The 24216-nt window shown below is 36.8% G+C and overlaps 1 protein-coding gene across 2 annotated transcripts in view; it reads left to right on the forward strand.

Moving 5' to 3' along the window:
• Positions 1-10636, forward strand: part of HTR2C (5-hydroxytryptamine receptor 2C) — a 451942-nt gene extending 441306 nt beyond the window's left edge. For both annotated transcript variants that reach the window (XM_075187205.1, XM_075187206.1), the window contains one exon: positions 7716-10636. In XM_075187205.1, coding sequence (XP_075043306.1) covers positions 7716-8551 — 836 coding nt within the window. In that variant the 3' untranslated portion in view covers positions 8552-10636. The remainder of the gene's footprint in view (positions 1-7715) is intronic.
• The last annotated feature ends 13580 nt before the right edge of the window (positions 10637-24216 follow it).

The following is a 24216-nucleotide window of genomic DNA, read 5'->3' on the forward strand; positions in this document are numbered from 1 at the left end:
GACATTAAGGTGACAGCTAAAGATACATCAATTAGTAAAGAGCAGATTTAGAAACATTAATCTAAAAACATTTACATCATCAGGAACTTTTAGAATTTTTTTGTCAATGGTGCTCATCCAATACTATTTGCCTGTACTTTAAAAATAGGTTCCACTTACATTTATCATATAACTCAGTTTGAAAGTGCTTTAATATAGTTAGATACATTAAGAGAATTGCTATATATATATGTAATTTGTTTTTTTGCAAAATTGCAGAGAAGGTCATCACATAAAACTACCATAACAGGAGTACATAGTCATTGCGTAACAGTTTTAACAGTGCAGCCTATTTACAAGTTAAAATAAATGTGACTGTCTTGGAGGGTGCAGTTAATTGGGGTGGGAGGTTCTTTATAGATGTGGAAATCATTCTACATCTATAAAAAAGGCAACATAGTTCAAAGCAGTTCTTAACATGGCATCCATTTGCTTTGTTATTTTTTAAATATCCGTAGAAGAGTTCAAGAGGTTTAAAACTCATCTTAGCAAAAGTTTACTGCTGCCATCCAACCAAATAGTGTATATACTAATATCTGGATGGTTAATGATCATCACAAAATGGAACTTAAAATATATATTATATCGATACTAGGTAACAAAAAAGTCAAAAAAGCAAAGAAATATATTGCGATCACTATAGAAGGAGGAAAATACAATTTTAGTTGACATTTAAAGGTAATATAACATATAAAACTGGAATGGCATACATCTGAAATGGGGAAGATGTGCTGTTCCATAGGGTATCGGCAGGTTTAGAGAAAGAATTTAAGAGCACGGAAGCAAAGGTTTATGTATTGCGCAGTAATAGAGTTACATTGTCAGACTCTTAATAAGCTACTGTTTTCTTACCAGTAGAATGCTAGTAGCGTGAAATCAGAATGTAATATCTGCCCACAGGCACATGTATTCTCTGCTGAAGGATCATACACCTGACCATGGGATTACAGTTATGAATTGCCCTGAAGCCTTGTGTGTTTGGGCACACTTTTACTAATTACCATTCTGTAAAGCCAGTAGTCCTTTAATTAGCAATTCCATAAGAGTACAACGTGACCCAAATACCACATTCCATATATTTCCATATATTGCAACTGATGTAAAAGGTGATGGGTTACTCATACTACATAGACATCTGGCATTAGAAGGGAGAGAAGGATTATATAGTTAGAGTCTATTAACCCACAAATATGTGCTTTAACCAGTTATAGAAAAACATTTTTAAACATAGCAGCTCTTTGCTCTCACAGTCAAACCTGACTCCAAAACGCAAATCATGTGAATAGATGATGAGACCTTTGTTTGTTTTGTTTGTTTTGTCTTGTTATTGTTCTGAAAACAGATGAAAGGGGTAACAAGCATCTCATATTGATAAATAACATGTTAAACAAATATTTTGCATTAATTTATACGCATTCTATAAAATTATAATTTGTTATAACAAATTGTTTAATATGCAATTATGCAAGAAAATATAAATAAAAAAAACAATATTTCTAAAAGAGAATAGGGCAAAAGTTATTTGGAATGCAAGTCCACTATCAACCTAAGCAAGAGATCATCATACCTTTACAAAACCATTTGGTAATATTCAATCTCCACCAAGTTTAATTAGACTCCTGCAAGATCAGGTCATGACCTGGACTGAAAAAGAATGTAAAAATTATTTCATTCTATCTTATCCATGTATTACTCTAGCACGAGTTCAGTTTCCATCTAGCTTCCCACACTAATAATATTACTAGTGTAGTTTATAAATTAAGAGTCAAGAAGGAATATTCCCCATGGCTCTTCAAAGGTGGGGTCCTGCATCAGCTAGGTAAATCTAGCCACATAGCCACATGTGAAAAATAATAGCTGCTTTGTTTCCATCATTAAGATAAAATACATGCATAGAATTGATTACTTATTGCATTGAAGCTATTCAGCATGTTTATGTAATATTTTCTACATTCACATGGCTAATTTGGAAAGCAAATATAAATTCATGTAAGTTTAATGTGTATAGGCTCATACGATTTCAGCACCATGGAAAGTGTGCACATTGGTATCCTCTCAGTATCTCAGTATTTCTCAAATCCAGTTCTCAGGAAGCACAGTGCATGTTTTTCAGCTAAGCCATGTTTTCTAGTACCCCCTGTGGATCTTTTCAAATGTGTCAGACAGTAGGGACTACACCTGTTACTGGCAGATGGAAAATGTACACTGCTAGTGGTCACTAGGGACCAGGTTTGAGAAACACCCCTCTATCCATGCTGTGTGTTGAAATAATTTAGACTCTCACAATTACCCAAAAGTAAGTATTAATGCATAATAAGGCTCTGCTGACAAATTTAACTCTTCTACTTGGTGACTCATCTCCTGCAAATGTTCCTTAAATATGGAGGCTGTAGTGAGATACACATTGAACCAGCACCAAATTAGTTAAAATAAAACAAATTCAAATATCAGAGCACATTTTATAATGGTAATTTTATTCAATTGCTTTCGATTAATCTTCTGACTAAATTAAAGCAATTTGTTATGTACAATAGCATTAATATTGTCTTCTTTGCTGAGTGTGTGTAGAGAGTGAGGTAAATATTTATATAAGTAAACATTATTATATTAGTTTGTATTTATAATGCACCATTTGGAACCACACTGTACCGAGGTGTGCAACCAGTGGTTTGGGACCTCAGAATCCGCTTTTGGGATCTGTTAATTGTCAGATATGAGATACATTCTATTGGGAACTGCCTCTTTTACGGACCAGGAAAAGGCACACTCACATGTGAGATGCCAGTAGAAAAATACCCAGATAAACAGAAAGGCTCTGATTCATTAAGGCACGTATCCTGGGCGCAACCTGCTTTTAGTATTATAAACACATATATAGGCTTTGCATACTCATAAATTCATAAAGACATGAATCTCAAGATACGTGCGCTGTTGAATGCGGGTGTAGGTCTGTTATACTCTACTACACAAGATGCTGCAGCTGCGTACATACCTGTCAGCACCTGCAGATATTTAGAGGCAATAAAGTTACAATCCAAATCAACTATTATTTGTGGCGGTGGTAATCGTTTTCACAATTACCACCAATCCGACATCGACAAGCCCTTCAACTAAAATCCGAATTTCTGCCAAACCGATGTGAAAATAAACAGACTTACCTTGAAGCCGATGCCGGAGATCTCTGATTGGCTCACCATGCTGACAGCAAGTTATCCCGATTGGAGAAGTGTTCAGCACTGCAGCTTGATGTCATCGTTACGTCTGTAAATAGAAATTTAAATCGGCAATGTGGGGATCCCTAAGGTTAAGTGTTTAAACACTTAACCCGACATTGCTGCTTTAAATTTCTATTGACAGATGTCGCGATGACATCAAGCTGCAGTGCCGAACACTTCTCTAATTGGGATAACTTGCTGTCAGCATGGTGAGCCAATCAGAGATCTCCAGCGTCGGCTTCAAGGTAAGTCTGTTTATTTTCACATCGGTTTTCCAGAAATTTGGATTTTAGTTGGAGGACTTTTTGATGTCGGATTTTTCCGCATCGATTAAGTGTTCCCAACCCTTTTGTGGGTAGTATGAATGAGTGACAAAATTAAAAGGCTGGGTGTGTGATTGAGTGCAGAAGGGAAAAGTATAGTCGATCTGCAATAGGCATCTTTTGTACACATAAACAGCTTTAAAATGTTTTATCTTACAGACTGGCAACCTGTGACTTTGTTAATGGTGGATTTGAGAATTTTTCAGAATAGAGATTTTTTTGTTTCAGAGCAGTTTTCAGATTGAAAGTCTTGCTGGGTAATAGAATTTTCAGGTGATTAGATCAGGTTATGGACTAAAGAATGATCTACTTTTTGTAGATTAGAAAATGATCAACATCAAAACTGGAACGACATATAATGAGTCACAGAGCTTATGCCACATTGCAGAGCTAAAGCAAATAGTCATTACTAAGGTAGCTAAAATCGTGCTGGTTTAGAGCATTTTCCAGATGATAAAGAGGTGATTACTGAAGCGCAGTCTGAATAATAATATAATAAGGATGATGATAATAATTTGTAAAATATCAACAGTTCTTAATATAATAATACATATAAATTTACTGTTGAAAATCCAGGCACCAATACATAAACAATTATACTTAATTACAATTGCTTATGTAATTGCAGTTATGTCATTTTCACATAAAATAAAATCCTTGTTTAAGCTTGCTGTATCTTGTGCTTTTACCATAGACGATCAATCTCACTTTGTCCCAGAAAGCAGGGAAACTGTAGTTTTTTGCTTGATGAACTGTCTAATTTGTTTTATTTTTCTGTCCACTGGCTCCAACTTCCTACTGCAATGATAGATTATATTGCTTTATTTACTTAAAGGCACACTAATGCATACTGATTTTTAATAATTTTCCTTTAAAAACTTTATAATTTTGTTAGAAACAATGTGGTTTGTAAAATGTCTTATGTAAAAGCTTTCTGAACATCCATTGACAGTGTCTTGTAAATATAACAGTTACATATTCATTTTAAATACCAGAAAAAAACTTTTCTCTCTAAAAAGAACAGGGACAATCGCCGTGTTCTTTTTAGAGATAAAGGGTCTGAGTCATTAAGGAGAGCAAAGCAAAACAGGAGTAAATGTTCTCGGGGACAAACCATGTTGCAATGCAAAGGGTACATATTAGTTTATTATTTTGCACATAACTTAAATACTGGCTGTTTTTTCATGTAGCACACCAATATTTGATAGCTTTATTTTTACACTGAAATTTAAAGTTGATCTAGGACATGCCCTACCCCAACTATAAATGTGTCCCCACAGTTTAAATTTACCTCCCCTCCAATGCAATATGGTTTTGCCAAGGTACAAAGTTACTCCTATTTTAAGCTTTGCTCTCCTTAATGACTCAGGCCTAAAAGTTTTTCTCTCACCCGCTTCCCTTTGCCTCCCCCATCTCTGCTCATCTTACTACAAGTACACACCTGCAAAATAAATCTCAGTTTTTGCAGGAATGTACCAAATTCTGGTAGCCATAAGGGGTGTGGTGTATCGGAAAAAGAAGTGTGGCACATCCTAAAATCCCAAAATGGATGGGATTTAAGGCAGATCTACATGTTGTTTATGTACATTGGGGATGTGGTCTAATTATTTCCACTTTTCCCATTTGGAATATTAACAGGTATGCAAGTAGAATACCAAAACTAATCACATACAGCCCTATGCACAATACATTCAGCTCAATATACCTTAGCTATAATCATGTACCCATTATATACAGCTTTATGCTCACTATTTATAGCTTCATTGCAATTATATGCATTCCTATGCACACTATACAATCCTGTGCATACTGTACCTGTAACTAATGTATACATCCTCAAACTGCTCATGATGAACACAAGCTAATGTGTGCTCTGGCAATATATAAAACTCATCCACGGCATTATTACACCTTGCACACAGACACTTCCAGTTGTATGCATACTGTATTCAGCCACATGAACCCAGCTTTATATAAATCACATATAAAGAGAATATCTAAACTTCAGCAGCGCTTCACTTCCTATATATGCAGCCTAATCGGTCTCAAGCATGAACATACACCAGTTTATCAAAAGACATAAATATAAAATAAAATAAAATGTGAAACCTCTCTAATAAGTGTAAATAATATCTCCAAAGAGGGAATAATTATATTTCGGCTTGGTATTTTTCTTAGATGTCTGATACCAATGAGTCTTCAATTGAGGAGCCACTCAGTTTGGTCATGATCACATGATCACATAGAAAATAGAATATACCATATTGTTATACTGTAAAAGAGGGCAATACAGAGTGTATATTGCCCTCTTTTTACAGTATTACACTATGGCATATTCTCTTTTCTTTTCTATGTGATCACTAACATGAAGGGGTAGCAGCCAACAACTTATTACCGGTGAAGCTGCTCGCTGCAGCTGCTCCATGTTTGTAATGGGCTGGGGGTGTGGTGCTAGGCCAGTGTTGGCTAACCTGTGATACTCCAGGTGTTGTGAAACTACAAGTCCCAGCATGCTTTGCCAATATATAGCAGCTTACTGCTGGAAGGGTATGCTAAGACTTGTAGTTTCACAACACCTGGAGTGTCATAGGTTAGCCAACATGTGCTAGGCTATGATGGCATAGCCCAGCGCCACGCTCCCGAAAAGGTGCTGTCTCACCCTTGCTCCAAACTAGGTAAGAAGCGGAAGATTGGCAGCGCCTGGGAGGGATGGCTGAGCCTAAGAGGGAGGTGCCTAGGGCACCAAGGACACATGCTCCTGCCCTGCATATACCCAAGGGCTCAGTTAGTGAATAGCTTTATGCATGATTGATATGTGCAGAATGATGGACAAGAAGTCCAGGGCAAGATTGTATTTCTGTTTCTGCCTAGGGACGATGGATCTATTATATGTGCCGCTCTCTTCCCCGCTCAATAAACAGAGCTCAGCCCTTAACATGTTACAGTTATCCCCTTTCACGCTATCATCTCCTGTTATTAGCAGATGACACTAATGTGCCAGGGGTATTTCTATTAGATATTGTCTTCCTTTCCTCTCACTTATTCATCAGCCTGCTCATCTTAACTCAATTAAAGTAAATAGTAGTCATATTTCCCATCAGCCAGTGCATGTTCACCAGGTTTGCTGCCTGTACATGCATCAAGGAAATGCTGGTTCCATTTGTATTTGTATATTAAGCTACCTTTTCAATTACTTGTATAATTATTAAATGGCTTGAATGAAAGAAGCACTACTATGTATTTCAAAGGACATTGAGGTGTTCATTTAGGGAAAAGTCTTAAAACACAGCAAACTTCAGGTAAAATCAGAAAGAAAGCACACAATTCAGTTTGCAATTGGAATTTTTAATGTGATCAACAGTTTGTCTAAGCATGTAAGATGTTTGCGGTGACTTTATATTAAAAAAAAAACATCTGTTTGGTAAAATACATTTTTAATTTCAGTTGTTATGTTATTTGAAAATACCAATAAACATTATAAAGTTAAAAAAATGAAAATTCCTTAATTTGAGCAAATCTATTTAGCCAGGTATACTGTATGTGCAATACTTTGAAAGTTGAGCTATAACTAAAATAGTACTAATGTGATCCCATGAATATTTGTAATAATACCTAACAGGTGTAAAATAATACACAACACTATGGGCTAGATTTACTAAACTGCGGGTTTGAAAAAGTGGAGATGTTGCCTATAGCAACCAATCAGATTCTAGTTATCATTTATTTAGTACAGTCAACAAAATGACAGTTGGAATATGATTGGTTGCTATAGGCAACATCTCCACTTTTTCAAACCCGCAGTTTAGTTAATATAACCCTATGTGTCCCTGATATTAAGAAAATCAATAAATTGTACCTGAAGGCAATTTTATTTTATTTTTAAGAAACTTATGAGGTATATGCCAATTAAAAATGATATTCTCAAAAATTATGTTCAAATAAGAATCACATACAAACTATATTTAATTTTTACAACCCTAAATTGTGACCAAGGTAACTCGCTTGGCAACACACTTTAATGACCTACCACTTTATTTTACTGACCTTGCATATTATTCTGAAAAGAGGTATTACATTTGACATTGCATTTGTCTATTCTATTATAACTTGCATCATTAAGCCTATGTTTTTTTTCTAGGTATTTCAATGCCGATTCCTGTCATTGGCCTTCAGGATGACTCCAGAGTATTTGTGAATGGGAGCTGTGTGTTGAATGATGAAAATTTTGTACTTGTGGGCTCTTTTGTGGCATTTTTTATTCCACTTATCATCATGGTATTTACTTACTGCCTGACCATTCAGGTATTACAAAAACAAGCTACTGTGTTCATGTATGAGGAAATGCCAAAGCAGAGAAAGAACAGTCTTAGCGGTCTAAAGAAAGACAGCAACACAGAAAACATTTCAATGATCCAGAACCTTGAGGCAGCATCTCATTTAAACTCTCCAGTAAACAAAGAGGCGGCGCTGTTTCGAAAGGGGACGATGCAATCGATAAACAATGAGCGCAGGGCCTCTAAAGTCCTGGGGATTGTCTTCTTCTTGTTTCTTATCATGTGGTGTCCTTTCTTCATCACAAATATCATGTCTGTACTTTGTAAGGAGGCATGTGATAAAGACCTAATGGTGGAGCTCTTGAATGTATTTGTTTGGGTTGGTTATGTTTCCTCGGGAATCAACCCACTAGTCTACACACTCTTCAACCGAACATATCGCAGAGCTTTTTCCAACTACATCCGCTGCCAGTATTACAATAGCAGAAAGACAATGCTCCAACAAACCCAATGTCATCATAACCCAGCATCATCTACCGTGTATGGCAAGGACCTTAATTTAAATCATTACAGAAATGGCAATGAACTAATTAGCATGGACATGGATGAGACAGAGGAAGCCATCGAAATGCAACCTGGAATTTCAGAGTTATCTTTAAACAGTTCTAATGTTGTCAGTGAAAGAGTTAGCTGTGTTTAAAGGAAGGTCAAAACTACCTTCACTATTTTAGGTCAGTTTAAAATATTTGTGTGAAATGAAAATTATATGTTATGTTGAAAATAATAATATTAATAATAATGTAAATATTTGTTCTAAAAGAAAAAAAAAGTTTTTTTTAAGACATCTTCGCAGTCCAGTGCTTCAGTCCGATGTTTCATGTCAATTTTAATTTCCTGTTGGAACAGACAACATAGTGATTGATTTAGGTACATGACTGGCAGAATGTGACAGCCTACTCTTTAAATGCATGAAAAATTGTTCTGAATCATAGATCAATATGCAAAATATTTTTCATCCACATAAGTTTAAGTGATTCATTAAAGCGTAGAAAAGAATAACATTACCATTTTCAGTTGATGCATAGAGCATGTTTATTTTCCCTTAATGTTTCAAACTGTTAATTTTGCAAGGCAGATTGGCTATTTTCATGTGGTTAGATATTTCCCATTAGAATGATATAACATATTGATATTATACTCCCTTAGTCTAGAGGACCTCAAACCCAGTCCTCAAGAGAAGGCAACAGATCAGGGATGTTCAGGATTTCTTTCTGTAGAAACAGGTGGGATAATTACTGACCCAGCCAAATAGATGAACTCACCTCTGCATGAATAAATAAATCCTGAACACATGAACTGTTGGTAGCTCTTGAGGACTGAGTTTGGGCACACCTGCCCTAGTGTCATATACTGTATAATACTAAAGCATTCCGTGAGTGATTTTTTGAAAAGCACAGAATTGTAAAGCAACTTGATATATCTATATAAACTACAGTAGTGGGCATGTCATTCCTTATAATACACAAGTGTTGCTAATTAATGCTTAAGAGATCAGTAAATAATTTACAGTCTATATGTACGTTAAAGCAGGGATGGACTGAGAAATTGAAGTGGTCTTGGAAAATATTCTCTAAGTGGCTCATGTTTCAGTTGAATTGTCAGTAGGCTGGGTGAAAATCGCATTAGGTGAAGCTATGCATGTGCCTTCACTTAGTATTGGCATGCTGCCAGAGCAAGCATTGCCAACGTGCAAGGGGTACGGTTATCACTTTAGATTGTGCTCCACTTTAACGCTTTCCCATCCCATTCAAACACCCCAGCAACGCTGTGAACACTACCGGGAGCAAAGCAGCAAGAATTGGGGCAAAGTCTTGACTGGGATCAGGCTCCCATAAGGACGACAGTTGGCAGACTGTGCTGCTTTGACTACCTGCTGCTTCTGCTGCTGCTCAGTTGCTGCTTTGCTGGATCCTGGAATGTTGGGGATAGAGTAGTAGTCATTTGAACATTTAGATGCAGAAGTTCCACCAACTGAATGTACAGAGCACATAACTTCTAATTTCCTTAGAATCTACAATATTGGGCTTAACAAATCTTATAATGCATAAATGTTCCAAATGAATGACAATGCGGATAACTTAACATTGTTCATTTAAATATTATTTATAAATATATATTAATCTCATTTGTGTATTATTTATTGGATAACGTGCACACTAGTGTAAATTATAAGGGTATTTGTGGGCTATATGGCAATAAGAGGCAGCATGTTTAGTGCTCATGTACAGAGCACAGAATAGTGTCTAAAATCCTTAAAAAGTACAGTCAATATCTTTATAATTTTGCCATCCTTTATGATCTAATTGTTCCTGATGAATATTTAAGCAATTGCCTCAGAATGTATATATATATTATTTGCAGGATTTTTAATTTATACATGTTCACATAACTTCTGTACTATAATTTAAAGTTTTATTTAGGAGAAGAGATTAAAACACAAACAAGATGGGATTTTAAAACACAAACATATTTGATTTGCTTTTATGTTTCAGCTGACTTATTCCCATTACTGTGTATCTGATATTTAATGAATGGATTTTGCATGTGTAACTGTTGCTTAAACAATTGTGCATAGTATTAGGAATAAGTCGACAACAACTTACTCTTTAGCGACCCAATGACATACCTTGACTCATATGCAGAAAATGAAATGTTTTGCATTTAAAATGTGCATTGCAAATGACAATTAAAAAGTAAGCAAATAAATAAAATGCATTGCACTGCTGCACTCTAGTAGTTTGTCTCTTTAATATCCTATGTGTAACTTGTATGCTTCTACTGGTAATAATAAAATAGGATCTGTTAACATACATTCTATGGACACATCATTCTATCCATTCAGATTAATTGAGTTAGGTCTGTAAATTTATAAAAATGAATTCACATCAGGAAATGGAAAAGAAAACATTGTAAAGAAAATAAGTTCTGAGCAGTGTTGCGGCTAGACACTAATACTGTCTATTTTATCAGGTTTTTTTTAATTCACTGTTTGATCTCAATACATACATCTTTTAATATTTCGCTACTAGAATGTTTTAATGAATTAATACAATAAAGATATATTTAACAGAATTTAATCATATGCAAATAACCAATATATACTCTTTCCATTTGAGTGCCCCTTATGATCATTCTCTCCTTTTCTCTTCTAATTTGGCTCACATTAAATTTAATGATCGGGTGCACCCTTCCTTGGGATGTATACTTTGTACCATTTAAGTCAAATTAATATGCATATTTGAGAGGGGGTTGAATGGACCACCTGGTGCGGTTTTTCTTCTTTTTGTAAATACGAGGCCAGCTAAGGATATCACACCAGCCAATTGTTTTTGGTTTGATTAGCCACAGCTAGTTTTCTTCAACATTTTCAGAAACACACAAAACATAAATATAAGGACTTGCCTGTTCAGAACTAGCTAAACACAGGAACAGCCTCCCACAAGTGAGGCACCTTGTGTCCCACACACAAACAAAATATACAGGACTTACTGGTCACAGTTTGCAGTGTCTCTCAGGAGGCATCCAACCTTCTCCCCAGATCTGAGAGAGAGAGAGGAAACTGCCTAGCAACCATTTATCAACACCTTGCGAGTGCAACTCCTGATTACCAGCACTTGCACAAGTAATTTAGAAGACCCTCAAATGGGCATTACATATGGATCCCATCCTTCTCTCTCCATACACAATCCCAGGGACCCTTACCATTTTTTCCCTATATATATATATATATATATATATATATATATATATATACACAAGTTAACCCGTGCATGATAATCATGCATTCTAGTCAAATCAAGATACTTAAGGTCTTAAAAAGGTTCTTGTCATGCATTTGGGCCTAGCCCAGGCCTCCTCAGGGGAAGATTGTTACTTCCCGACGCAAGGGCCCTTTTTAATGTGTGTTCATGAGGTAAAATTACCTCATGAAAATGAGTTTGACCCCTCAACTCGTAAATTTAGCCTTTACTACCCCTCCTACGGGGGGAAGGGGGGATGATGGAAGTTAACTGACTTGACTATTCTAATTTTTTTGTCAAATAATGTCAGTATACCAAATTTCAGGTCAATTGGATGAGCCCTTTCTGAGAAAATAGTTTTTTCCACACACACACACACACACACACACTAATGCACGCCTCTACACATGTGTGTTCATGAGGTAAAATTACCTCACGAAAATGAGTTGAGCCCTACCAAATTTCAGCCCTTTTTGATTTTTTTTCCCCACACACACTAAGAATTTAGTAGGTCAGTGTATAACTCTGCCCAGCAGGTGGCGCTGCAACTTGTTTTTTTTTTTTCACACACACACACAGACGCCACTAAGCATTTATATATTAGATATCCCAGAAAAAAGACATTGGTCATCTGCACTGACCATGTACAAACCGGGGTGTAAGAGGGGATTGCCCACATTGCGTAAACAAAGAAACATAGGTACTTTGCAGTCACCAAATGCACATTTAATGCTTAACTAACCACTTTTTTTTTTTATTAAAAACGGAATGTTCGTTCCGCATATTGGAATATATGTTAAGGTGACCATCTCATGCCAAAGTCTCCCCTTCTTGTCCAGTCCTGGACATTCAGTGAGGAGCGGTTACAGAGAGGACCAAGACAGAAGACATGAAAGAAACTAATAAATGATAAGTAAAGGAACAGAGAGGCAATGGGAGGAAAACAGCACCAAGTGATGAATAAGGGGGAGGGGAAGAGAGAGAGAAAGGCACAGTGAACAAGGAGAGGAGGGGGAGAGAGGCACAGTGATGAAGGAGAGAGGGGGACAGGGAGAAAGGCGCAATGATGAAGGAGAGTGGGGGGGAGAAAGGCACAGCGATGAAGGAGAGAGGGGGGAGAATGAAAGGCACAGTGATGGAGGAGGGGGGAAGAGAGAGGCACAGTAATAGAGGAAAGAGGGAGGGGGAGGAAGACACAATGATGAAGGAGAGGGGGGGAGAGAGAGGCACAGTGATGGAGGAGAGAGAGGGAGGGGGAGAAAGGCACAGTGTTGAAGGAGAGAGGGGGGAGAATGAAAGGCACAGTGATGAAGGAGGGGGGTAGAGAAGGGCACAGTGATGAAGCAGAGGTGGGCGGGCACCATGGCACAATGATGAAGGAAAGGAAGGGCACCATGGCATAGTGTGATGAAGGGGGCTAGGTGAAGGGGGGAAAAGCAGCATGGAGGATGCAGTGTGATCATAAGGGGCACAGTGTGGTGGTGATAGGGCTTGTGGCAATATGTGTGTGTGTGATGGCACAGGTCTCTTTATGAAATGTGACTATAAATTAATAAATAGCAGTTATGGTTGCGGGAAATAGGTATATTTCTGAAATGTAAATACCATTCATTTATTGCTGGGGCAGTTTGGAGGGAGGGAAAAAGGTTTATTTATTAAATGGTAATACTATTATTTTAATGTTGGGGCTGGAGGAAGGCCCCCAACATTCCAGGATCCAGAGAAGCCGCAACTAAAGAAAGCAGCAGCTACAGGTGGTGAAAGTGACAAGAACAGGTAGGAGACAGCAGGAGAGTCTGTGAAATGTTGTGATTCCTAATTTTTGGTAAGTGTTCTGCCCAATGTAAGGGGCAGGCCAAGACTGTGAACTTTTTATGTATGCACTGCATTCTTTCTATACTACACTATGGTGCTAAATGTCCTGAAAGTCAGGAGTGCTGGGACATATGTCACGCTCTGGTCAAACAGTTCACTGCACCCTTGTGGCAATGGTTTACACAACAATGCAGGTTTTTTTCTGTAGGAGGGTGGTCTAGTGCTTTTCACCTGCTTGCCACGCCTTAATGATGCATAGCCTTGCCCCCAATTGTATGAATACACCCACTATAACTTTACAAATTTTTTTGCAATGCTTAACTATAGAGGGGGCCCCATGAAGTTGCTGTACTGGGGCCCTGAATTCCTCTTGGCAGCCCTGGTGATCTCCCTATAGTTTGTTAAGCAAGACACTGTTTTTATCCATATGTTAGGTTCTTCACCCTGTAAAGCATTTATGGAATATTCTGGAATGATGCCTGAGACAGTTTTTTTCACCAACATCAATTAGGAGTTGGTTGAGTGACATTTTTGTGAAAGAATGGCTCTGTATCCCTCTTGCAGCATTCCAGACTAGGTAGTCTAAATGCTACAGCACATACACGCCGTGCTCACGCGGTGGCCCAATGCCCTATTAAGTAAATTATATTAGTAGTTCATTTCCTTGCCCACTATCTCTATGTACATATGCTGAGCTGTACAAATAGAATGCAATTATGTGTTTAAAAACAACCAGCAACAATCATATAGCTGGAGATGGCAAGATATTTCTACAGATATCACAGGCAATTTTTTTCACCTAGTCCTGGAGCATCAAGGATAGCTTATCCGGGTGGATTTCTATGCATGGGTTAATGAAAAACTCTCATACTTTGGCCAAAGCCTCCACTGCACAAGAAATTCTCTGGTAATACACATGATCTTGTTTTCCAGAGTGGATTAGTCTCTGACGTAATGATAAATTCATTCACTTGGTCAGACCATCACCCCACTTAGTTCTCACTTGTTTCCCCTCAAAATTGAACTTTGCAGATGGAAATTACCAGGTACTGTTCAATCTCTTACAGCAAATCTCCCTGTTGTAATGGGTGTCTGTGAGGATCCTTGTTCTCTTATCCATTGCTATAATAGGAATATGACATCTGCAATGGACAATATGGCTTCTGTTTGTATATGGCCCCATGTACCCCACTGCTAAGCACCTTGTTTGACAACAGTATTTGGGAGCTGAAGAAGACAAACCTGAAAGACAATGGTGGAAGACTCACATGGTAGAGGACAAGCTAAAACTAAACAAGCATTTTGAAAAATACAAAATCACACTCACCCATAAGAAGTCCTGTTAAGTGAGATTGTGGAAGCAACAGACCAGCTCAGCTTTTTCATACAGTGAAGAGGCTCTGCAGCCTGATGCAACCTTCTACCAATCCAATAGCAATAAGTTTGCAATCTTCTATGCTGTAACAAAAGAAAAAGAGCAAAAGTTGAATCAAGAAGCACTCCGGGTCTCAATTGGTTACCACAAAAAAGTTAAAATAAAACTTTATTAGGTAATATTAAAATGTCAATACTCAACCAGAAAAGAATAAGCGAATTTTAAAAATTAAAGTGTTGAAGTGAGAAAAGAGTGATTAAAATAACAAGATAGACCCTGTGGTGGGACTAATTATAGGTACTTAGTTCCCCATATTTCGGACCTCTAGATAATAAGCCTCACATAGCTAGCATCTCTATATAATCGTATTTACTTGCATCATCTTTCTATAATGAGCCATATGGACTTTCTTATGTCCTTTATTAGTCTTTCTATAATTGATTTGTCATGAGACACAAAGGGATGTCCATATATTGGTCTGAGTGACAGTTTCTGGGTCCTTCAATTGTGTCTGTTGCATAAGGATTGTTAATAGCAAAATGATTTCACTGATTGGTGTATAATATTTTATTTAATTTATTTCTTTATATGCCTCATTGATGTCATATATCTATCCCCAATCAGTAACACAGACCTTTATGCACTGTCTGTTAGCTATATAGTCCTATAGTGGTTGACAATGTGCAGTCACAATAGATCATTTCTTATCTTCCCTATGCATCAGCATGGCGGGAGCTTGCAGATTGTAGTAGATTGCATGTGGTTTATCTCAATATTGGTCTGCACTCATTTATCTCTTAGTAACTAGACGAAATGTACTGTAATAATAAACTAGAGCAAATAACAAAACATGTTAACTAGCGACCGAACGCAGCGAGCAGTCCCTACCGCTTCCGGGTCTGACGTCACTTAACGTGACCTCCCGCCCGGCGTACGGTTCGCCCAGAGAGGCTTAATCATGGGAAAAAATTGTAACGAACGAACATTAAAAGTGAGGAAGGTCACAACCTGATGCAGAGTTCTCTTTCCCTCTTTTTCCTTTTCCTTTTGAATCTTCTATGCTGATAAGGTACCCTTCATTGGACTGGAATTCCAAAAGTGCCATCAAATTAGTGTTAAACGTCCAAACTTGTGGATATGGGATATCTAGTCTCATGGACAAACTGTTATGATCTGCCCTGTTTCTTTGTGTGCATTTTGCCCTGTGTTATTATTTGCCTTGTTTTCCTGTGTGCATATTACCCTGCTGTTATGATCTGCCTTGTATCGTTGTGTGCATTTTGCCCTGTGTTATTATTTGCCTAGTTTCCCTGTGTGCATATTACCCTGCAGTGCCTGTGATTCTCCTGGGGTACTGCTGTTCAGCCTTGCCGGTCAGGGGTTAACTTGCACTGCTAGTTAATCACTCCACACCTGTCTGTGGCCTATATGTGCCTGCTGATTCCTGTATCCTTTGCTGGTCATTGAAGTTTTCTTGCCTGTTCATGTGATGTTCCTAGCCTGTTCATGTGTCTCTCTGTTCCTGGATTACCTGCATGTTTCTGGCTGATACTGCAAACTGGTTTCAGTTAAGTCATCTGCTGCATTTCTTTATTATTTACTGCTTGTTTGCCAAGATCTGGAAATCCATTGTTCCATTCAGCCTGAACTGTTACTGTTTATTTTTGCCTTACCTGGACTTTAGTTTACTGCAATAAACAGTTTAAACGTTTATATCACGTGTCTGGCTCCATGGCTGTAATTAAGGAAGTGGTTGTGAACAGAACCCTAACACAAACATTGACTTTTTGGATGTAGAAGACATTATTAAAATTACCTTAACGTTGTGTCTCACCACCTGTGATCTAAAGCCAGCCCACACAAACTAATAGGGTGCATTGATGTAATTGGTCCAATATTTGCCAAAATAGTACAACACTCTGTGCAGACAGGCATTCTTCCTGAACAAATAAATGAAGCATTTCCTAGGCCTCTTCAAAAAAAAACCTCTTATTTTTCAGACTGTATGACTTGCAACAGATTTTAAAAAACCTATACAACCCAACTGGAATCCCGTCTGTTAACCCACAATATATACGACCCATTCCAGTCAGGATCCAGAAGACAAATAGTTCTGAAACAGCCCTGGTGCATTTACTAACTGATCCTCTGATTACAAGACAGAAGAATATTCCATTTTAATCCTCTTGAACCTCTCTGCAGCATTTGATATTGTGGACCAGTGGCCGAAGTGAGGGTGTATACGGTGGCTACTTCATCTACTGCCTTCATTGTAATCTATCAAATTTCATTCACTTACATTCCCATTACATTTTTCATACTGCCACTTCTAAATTTCCATACTGCCACTTCTAGATTCCCACTTTGACCACTGCCGTGGACCAATGAGATTCTAATTAAGCGCCTGAAGAATTTTTGTAGACTGGATGGTATAGTCTTTAGCTGGTTCAAATCATTTCTCACTGGCAGGTCACATAGAGTGTCTTTGGGAGTATACTCATCTGCAACACTACCCCTGTTACCTGGCATTCCTCAAGGCTATATTAAAGAAAAGTAATTGATTGTTCAATCCAGTTGATTAAAGGGAAAATAAATACATTTATTTAATAATAAATTTGTTTAAGATTGAATTACACTGCACAGTCAACATCTTAGCTTGTAGTTTCATTACTGAACCCTCTCACTGTGAAGAAACATGGTCCCACTGGACTGAGAACTTTTTAGTCATCACCCATTTCTCTCAGTTTTAATTGTACTTTTTAATCCTTTGTCCAGTGTAAGTGTATACACCAGAGAATCAGTGTATTATGTGCATTGCTATTTCTTGTTATTAGGTATATTTTGTCCTTGCTATTACCTGCAATACTGTATGTATTATAAATATAAAGACTGTTGCCATATGGTGTGAATAAAGCAGGACAGCTAAAGCCATATTGCATGACAGAATGGTAAGTTGTGTTATCTAAAGTATTTACCATTTGTCTCAAATGGTTATTGTTATGACATGTGGCATAGATCTGAGTTGTTAGTAATCAGAACAATGTCTGAGTGACTGTTACTATAGCTAGCAGTCCAAGTTAGTTATCTACATAAACAGGTAATCTAGGAGGAAATTAGGTTAGGATTTAATGATTGTGTGAAATGTGTCTCCACAGTACTATATTGACTGAAATATCATTGAAAAATGTATTAATATCTATCAATATAAATGGTATTGTATCAAAATGTATAACAGACTCAGATCGTGTAACACTGCAGATATAATGTGTCAATGTCTTAATGTTTCACGACATTGTGAAGTGTCATTCCCTCATGTAATATTGTAACCATTTGTTAAGTGTATCCAGCCAAATAGTTCATTTAGTCAAGCCCTTCTATTGTATAATCAAGGTAACAGAGACAGAGGGCCTCATACATTAAGCAAGGTAAGGTAAAAAAAAATGAGTGTAACTTTTCTCCTGGACAAACCATGTTACAATGTAAGGAGTGAAAATTAGTTTATTATTTTGCACATAAGTAAAATATTGTCTATTTTTTCATGTAGCACATAAATACTTGATAGCTTTAATTTTACACTGAGATTTTAAGTTCATCTAGGACATGCTGTCTTGCTAAAAGGTAACGATAATACTGTAGAAGAATAAAACTCTGAAGAATACTGATATTGTTAATCTGGAATGCTGACTGCAAGAGGCTGATGGAGGGTACACGCTTCCATTTAACCTGCACCTTGTGAACATCTTATGGTGTTGTGCTGTCATAATAAAGCATTATTTTGGATATATTCTGGTCTGTCCAGATGAGATGAATCCCAAGGATGGTAACCACTGTCCCAGCTAAGGTTGGTATCCTCACACTGACCATAGTCAATAAATGGGAAGGTTTTATACCATTTGAATAATGGAAACAGTTCACAAATATGTATAAATTCTACAGTGTTATACAATGTTCCAAAAAAAGTTAATTATAACATGTAATATGCTCTGTTTCTCTGGGCAGATGAAATGTTTGACAACTTTTCTTTTTGGTCATTTTAACAGGTATGTCTTAAAAAGAAATATTACAATTAGTGAAGTCATATTTAGTCTTAAATTAATAAAGATTTAACAACATGTAGGATAGTGACATTTTCCAAGACTCTTAACCTTTTGCATATTACTATCTTTTTATTGAAATATTGGACAGAGATTCCAGTCTATATGCTTTTTACTTTACTGCTCTCAACTGACTGTTAGCCGAATACGGAAATCTATTCAGCATTGTATTTGAACCTTACTTGGATTTATTCTAACTATATGTGCAAATCTGAGTTTGACATATAGATTTGTTTCACAGGATTACACATGAGACTCTTAATTAACATTCAATCTAGCTAGCTGTTTGAATGAAAGATATTTTGAATCAATATAGGAATCTTGTTTTCATCCTATTTATTATAGGCAAATATAGCATCATAGTAAACTTACAATGACTGATGATTAAAGATACAATCATTTTGATTTATTAAAAATTCAACTTTAACAGCTATCATGTCTCCCATGCTAATTTCAGTATACATGCTACCACTGCATAAAATATTCTGACATCATCGACTGAACTACCAATGCTATGCATACACTACTCAAATGTACCTCTCCTTTGCTCCAGAAATGAAGAACCCAATACCAATACTAAATGGCTGTTTAGCTGAGCTCCAGGAGTGGATGAGTGCTAGTTGGCTGAGACTGAATCCTTATTAAACAGATGTTCTTATGATAGTAGCTCAACTTCAAATAACAAGATTACAGCAGGGCCAACCAACTAGGCATAAAATTGATCAACTGCACAATCTTGGTATTGTACTTGACTCTGGCATGACATTTAAACATCAGGTAATATCCAAGATCGAATCTCCATTATTTCATCTGAAGAACATAGCCAGAATCAAGCATTTGATTCAAATGCTCCTGGCTATCATCCTGCAATTTCACCCACTTTAGCTTGGAAAAATTGAGATCTTTAATACACATATTCTCACAAGTATCACTGTTAACATCTATCTTGACCAACGCAGATTTCCACCCACGAACATGTCTTCCAGCATTTCTTGTTTGTACTTGGGATTTTCCGGATGGGTCAGCTGGTAAATTTGAAAAATAGAATTAAAATAAAGCATTCAAGCGCTGAAGGGCTCTTTCATATCTACCCTAGAAACCAACTTTTTAATCTAAATGTAAATCATAAATATTAAACAATAATGTCAAATGATCAATAATAAAATAGACTCATATTACATATAAAGTGATCTAGATGAAATCTTTCATTTATCTCCCCAATGTAATATTCAAATTCATAAAAAAGCATATAACAGTGTAATTCCATTTGTATTAATACATGAACATCTTAACCAATTACCGTAAGATAAGTCAAAATAGGTCTGTGATGAATAAAATGAAGAGCAAATAATCTTTACACTTCTCCTTGATGTGGCACCCGTGTGCAACGTCTATGATGTCACCCCCTAGTGGTGGAGAACTTACCAAAGGCTATTACTTCATTGGGCCTTATCAGAACTTTTTATCCTCAGAATGTTCTTTTCTTCTTAGATTTCATTTTCCTCATTTTAAAGGGAATAGATGAAAAAGAAGACATTTGGCATAATATCGTTTAAGATATATACATGCTTGTATTTAAACTGTTTTTTAAAAAACAATCTGCAGAAAAAATGCTTTTTCATACAGAAAAAAATTGAAGATGCAAATGCTCCTTCCAGAAAATCTGGATAACAATTGCAGTATCTCAAAAGATCTTAATTTTCCCAAGATGATTGGAGAAACTGATAATCGAATCCAGTTGAGATGGATCAGCACAATAGATTAGTTTCTAATCGAGGCTTACTTCACATCCTCCGATGCATTTCAGCCTGTGCGGTCTTTATGAAGGTGGATGCACTCCTGCACTTATACTGTAACCTAGCCAGTCTATTGTAGAATGTGGCCATGGTCTTCATGATTACTGAGTATTTTCAGAGAAGATCACCTACAACAATTTTATTCTCACATGTACAACTCAAATAAAAAATTGTAATCTAACAGCGATCAATTAAACTTAACCCTCAACTACTTTGTCCTGTCTCACTGAGCCCATTGACTAGTATGTCACAAATAACCCTCCTGTCCCTATGCCACATATTTTCTCTTCTGCCCCTACCCCTCCCGGTTCTGCCTCTGAAATCATAGGCTGTCAGAAGAGTCCTTTGCGCTTGAAGATGAATTGGACACTGCTGTGTACAGTGTCATATGCTCCGGTTCTGAGCATGCACAGAGCGCTTTTTTGCGCAAAATACGGCACGTACTGGCATTTTGCGTTTATGATTCAGGCCCTGTATGTTAAGAGCATACCTGTCAGAAGCAGGCCGCCACTTTCAATTAGCTATCCAACCCAATCCATATTTATAGGAATAATATTTTTTTAAAGAAATGTGGTCTGACGGAAGACAAGACAGGACACCTTCTAGGTGGGATAAGGTTTACTTAAAAAAAAAAATTGTAGTTACTATTGGTAGTACAACTCATTTGTATCTCTGTATATTGATGCAGATTTGTGTTTTTAGCACATTACTGAAACGTCAACATCTACCTTTAAACTATAACAACCAATTAGATTGAATTCATTGTCTAACCGGTAATAAAAGCTAATTGCTAATGTCATTATCTAACCCTCATAGTGAGCAATTCAAAATAGACATTAGTGCACCAGCTATACAGTTTTACCAAGGTAATTGCTAACATAGGGGATGTGGTTTGATGTCAAATATCAGTGATGTAATAATGATACAAATGTACAATGTGATGTCATCAGTGACATAATTAATCATTTCATGTGTCACATGATTTTATGAATGATGTTATCAGAAAATCATTGGGATAGGGCTAGCTAAGATTGACTATAATCTCAACAGTCCAATGTTCCTAGCTTTCAACTTAACCTTGCTTTTTTTATGTATGAGAAATAATTTCTGAACATGTTGGGTTGCAGGGAGCATTGGAGCCAAGTCCTTTTATTTCACTATGTACAACCATAGGCTGAACCTAGCTTATTTAGCAATAAACCATACAAAAAGATTAGCAATATCCATACAAAAAGTTAAACAAAACAGATAGTGCAACAATAAGCAAATAAGTTGTTTTGCGTGATATAGCCAATATTTTATAACAAGGCAATATAACCAAACTGATGTGATTGCTAATGTTACGATTACTTTTTAATATAAATTTGGACACTTATTAAAACTGTATTTCAACAATATTGTAATATGTTCCGTACAGTGAATATAAAAAATAAAATGTTCAAGGGACTTGACAAACAAGATCAGTTTATATAGTGTATTACTAATTAGTGTTAGGCATACATCAACACTACCTTCAATAGAGCTAGTTTTTTTAGACATTAAATTGATAGTAAACCACAACATTGAGGCTTATGATTCTGTCAGGACCATTGACTTCACGTACTTTAATACTAAATATAAATAATAATATTAGACACTCTCTATCATTTACTGTCCATATATCATTCAAGTTATATAACCATTAAACTGCAAGTATTTTGTGCCCTCAAACAAAAAGGGTTTTAGCTGCTGGCTCTGCTGTAATTCATTAAAGAGATTTAATTGAAGTCATCTTTCACAATATTTTGTGCCCTGTCAAAAAACACAGATACAGATTTCACAGTTCTGCAAATTGTTATAAGGATTGATGATTTTGCCTCTAGAAAGTGTTGTTTGTTTTACTTATGGGTCATTATGTGAAATATTGAGCAATCATCCCTGTTTTTCAATTTCATGATGATTACAGCAGGATATTGCAGATAACAGCTATTGGTATTTGTCGTACCTACTAGTTCTTGACAGGATGACCTGAAATTATCATGTTTATTAGGGTTGGGTCCTGGACATAGCAGAATATCCACATAAATAAATCATACGACAAAGATTATATTTATTAAAATATAAATAATTATATATATATACAAGTTAACCCGTGCATAATACTCATGCATTCTAGTCAAATCAAGCTACTTAAGGTGTTAAAAAGGTTCTTGTCATGCATTTGGGCCATAGCCCAGGCCTCCTCAGGGGAAGAGCGTTACTTCCCGACGTAAGCGCCCTTTTTTAACGTGGTTTTGTCCACATGTCACCACCTCATCATTCTTCTCCATCACCTCATCCTTCATTTTCATCGCCACATCTATCCAGATGTCTATCCAGACACAGGGATCTCTCTCAGCGGTTCTGAGTATCACACTCCTCTTGCTCTGTCACCCCCGGCAACCACCAACCACTCCCCACTGTCACCCCCGGCAACCACCAACCACTCCCAACTGTCACTTCTCCTTCAAGAAATATATATATATGTTTTTAAAATCTCTATAAACACTTTTAACAATTAACAAATTAAAAACATCTTAGTATACCAAATGTCAGCCCTTTCTGAATTTTTTTCCACACACACTAAGAATTTAGTAGGTCAGTGTATAACTCCACCCAGCAGGTGGCGCTGCAGCTTGGTTTTATTTTTTCCACACAAACACAGACAGACTAACACACGCCACTAAGCATTTATATTATAGATATATATATATATACTGTATATATATATATATATATATATATATATATATATATACTGTGTGTATATATATATATATATATATATATATATATATATTGTGACACTTGGGGCGCATAAATATGTATATATATATATATATATATATATATATATATATATACACTATATGGAATGGACGCTTGATCATTACACCAACAGGGACTGTAATGACAATGTAATCAAATACTTAAAATTTAATTTGGAGATAGTCCCCCTTTTACAGAGATGACAACTTCTACTCGCCTTGGAAGACTTTTCGCAAGATGTTGGAGACTTTCTGTGGGAATTTGTGCCCATTTATTCTGAAGACCGTTTATGAGGTCAGGCACTGATGTTAGATGAGAAGGCCTGGCTCGCAATCTCCGTTCCAGTTCATCCCAAAGGTACTCGATGTCTTTCTAGTCCTTTGTGCACTGGGCCATGCTGAGTCATGCTGAGTCATGCTGAAATAGAAAAGGGCCTTCCCCAAACTGTTGCCACAAAGTTGGAAGCATTGCATTGTCCAAAATGACTTGGTATGCTGAAGCATTAATATTGTCCTTCACTGGAGATAAGGGGCCTAACCCAAACCCTGAAAAACAGGCCCATATCATTATCCCTCCTCCACCAACCTTCACACTTGGTATAATGCAGTCAGGCAGGTAACGTTATCCCGGCATCTGCCAAACCCAGACTCGTCCATCTGACTGCCAGAGAATCATGATTTATCCCACCACAGAACACG

Source organism: Mixophyes fleayi, chromosome 9, assembly GCF_038048845.1.
Source record: "Mixophyes fleayi isolate aMixFle1 chromosome 9, aMixFle1.hap1, whole genome shotgun sequence".
Classification (NCBI taxonomy): Eukaryota; Metazoa; Chordata; class Amphibia; order Anura; family Limnodynastidae; genus Mixophyes; species Mixophyes fleayi.